This window comes from Acromyrmex echinatior, chromosome 13 (genome assembly GCF_024713525.1).
Source record: "Acromyrmex echinatior isolate Ae372 chromosome 13, ASM2471352v2, whole genome shotgun sequence".
Classification (NCBI taxonomy): domain Eukaryota; kingdom Metazoa; phylum Arthropoda; class Insecta; order Hymenoptera; family Formicidae; genus Acromyrmex; species Acromyrmex echinatior.
Genome location: NC_141864.1, coordinates 1,598,906 through 1,600,712, shown reverse-complemented (window position 1 = coordinate 1,600,712; position 1,807 = coordinate 1,598,906). Strand labels below are relative to the sequence as shown.

The window sequence follows — 1,807 nt, the reverse complement described above, 5'->3', positions numbered from 1 at the left end:
CAAACGGTGACGAAAAACCACTGAAACTTCGGAAGGTGATTTTCTTAAATCCGCTTTATGTTCTTTTATCCGAATCTTTAATTTTCTTTTTGTTTGGCCTACATACGACGATTCACAATTTAAACAATCGATTTTGTAGACAACTCCACATTGGTCATCCCTGGACAAAGAATCTTTCCCCGTCTTAATAAATGCATTCATTTTATTCATGGGTTTGTACGCTATGTTAAAATCATGAACATATGAGAGTTTTTTGAACTTTTCCGACACTTTGCTCAAATACGGCACCACAAGAAATTTCTTTGAATTAACATTAGAATCAATTTCTTTATTAGATTTTTTACTTCTATTTTGTAATGTCTTAATTCTATTTTTTATTGTTGCAAATATAAACTTTAAGGGATAACCGTTACTTAAAAGAATGCGAATTAGTTCCGTGATGTTTTTAACGTGATGTTTTGTTTAAGTTCCGTGATACCGGAAAAAGCAAAAATTGTATTACAACTAGGTCAACATTTCAATTTACCGAACAATATGGTTAACAAGAACAACATTACACAAGAATTTATAAAACACGTAGAATACAGTCTTTTTAAAGCCGACGACGAAACGCGAAATTATGTCAGAAATGAATCCATCCGTATCATGAAATCAATTAAGAAATGTGATATTAAATCTTTTGAGAACATTGTTTTGCAAGAGGGTGTAAGGGAGGTCAAACGATTCATCTCAGAAAATCCGGAATTATTGATTACTAGAGCGGACAAAGGAAATACCACTGTAATTATGTGTCGGAATAGTTACAAAGAAAAAATGTTTGAGAATCTCAACGATCGCACTACGTACGAATTAATGAAAAATGATCCTACAAATAAAATAACTGCGGGGATTGTGAATATACTGAAATTTTGGAAGAATAAAGGTTATATCGATTCAAGTTTATACAAAAAATTGCATGTTTCGGACGGTGAACTGCCGAGAGCTTATGGACTGCCAAAGATCCATAAAGAAGGTCACCCTCTAAGATTAATAGTTAGTTGCATTAACAGCGCTTTTTATCCACTGGCGACCTTCCTAAAAGACATTATTGACAAGAATAACATAACAAATTTCAGTCACGTAAAAAATAGTCTAGATTTGGTACATAAGCTTAACGGCAAGGTAATCGATGATGATTTCAGTATTATATCCTTTGATGTAGTCTCTATGTACACGAACATTCCGACTGAATTAGTTGTAAAAAGTATTGAGCGTAGATGGGAACTTATTGGATGCAAGACTTCGATTCCTCTGCAAGAGTTCATCAGGGCAATCACAATCATTATTGATTCCACATTTTTCATCTTTGACAAAAAAATTTTTAAACAAATTTTTGGCTTGCCCATGGGTTCTCCTTTGTCTCCGATACTGGCAAATATTGTTTTACAAGATTTAGAACACGAAATTATTACCAAGAATAACATTAAGGCATCGTTTTATTTTCGTTACGTGGATGACATTGTATTAGCGGTACATGAGGAAAAGGTTGAGGAAGTTTTAGAATTATTTAATTCATATCACGAAAGGCTTAAATTCACCGTTGACCGTGGCGATAAAAATGGCATAAATTTCCTAGATGTTAAATTAATTGAACAAGAAGGAAACATCATCTTTGATATGTACAAAAAACCTACCAATTCTGGGAGGTATTTAAATTATTATTCCAATCATCCGTTAACACACAAAAGGGGAGTTATTATTGGGCAATTGGACAGAATTCTATTTTTGTCCCATCCTAAATTTCAGGAAAAAAACATCACGGAACTAA

At 33.1% G+C, this 1,807-nt stretch overlaps 1 protein-coding gene across 1 annotated transcript; it reads left to right on the top strand.

Annotated features, from left to right (window-relative positions):
• Positions 1–453: 453 nt before the first annotated feature.
• On the top strand, positions 454–1,807 carry LOC147907490 (uncharacterized). Its single transcript, XM_087412689.1, has 2 exons — positions 454–1,685; positions 1,786–1,807. The coding sequence occupies exons 1-2, from the start codon at positions 454–456 to the stop codon at positions 1,805–1,807; spliced, it is 1,254 nt and encodes a 417-aa protein (XP_087268815.1).

What these genes read in the sequence shown, in the direction of transcription:
- LOC147907490 (XM_087412689.1), top strand. Translation starts at nt 454, where the DNA reads ATGTTTTGTTTAAGTTCCGTGATACCGGAAAAAGCAAAAATTGTATTA. An exon ending in AAACCTACCAATTCTGGGAG is followed by an intron (nt 1,686 to 1,785) that starts GTATTTAAATTA and finishes CCTAAATTTCAG; the next exon opens with GAAAAAAACATCACGGAACT.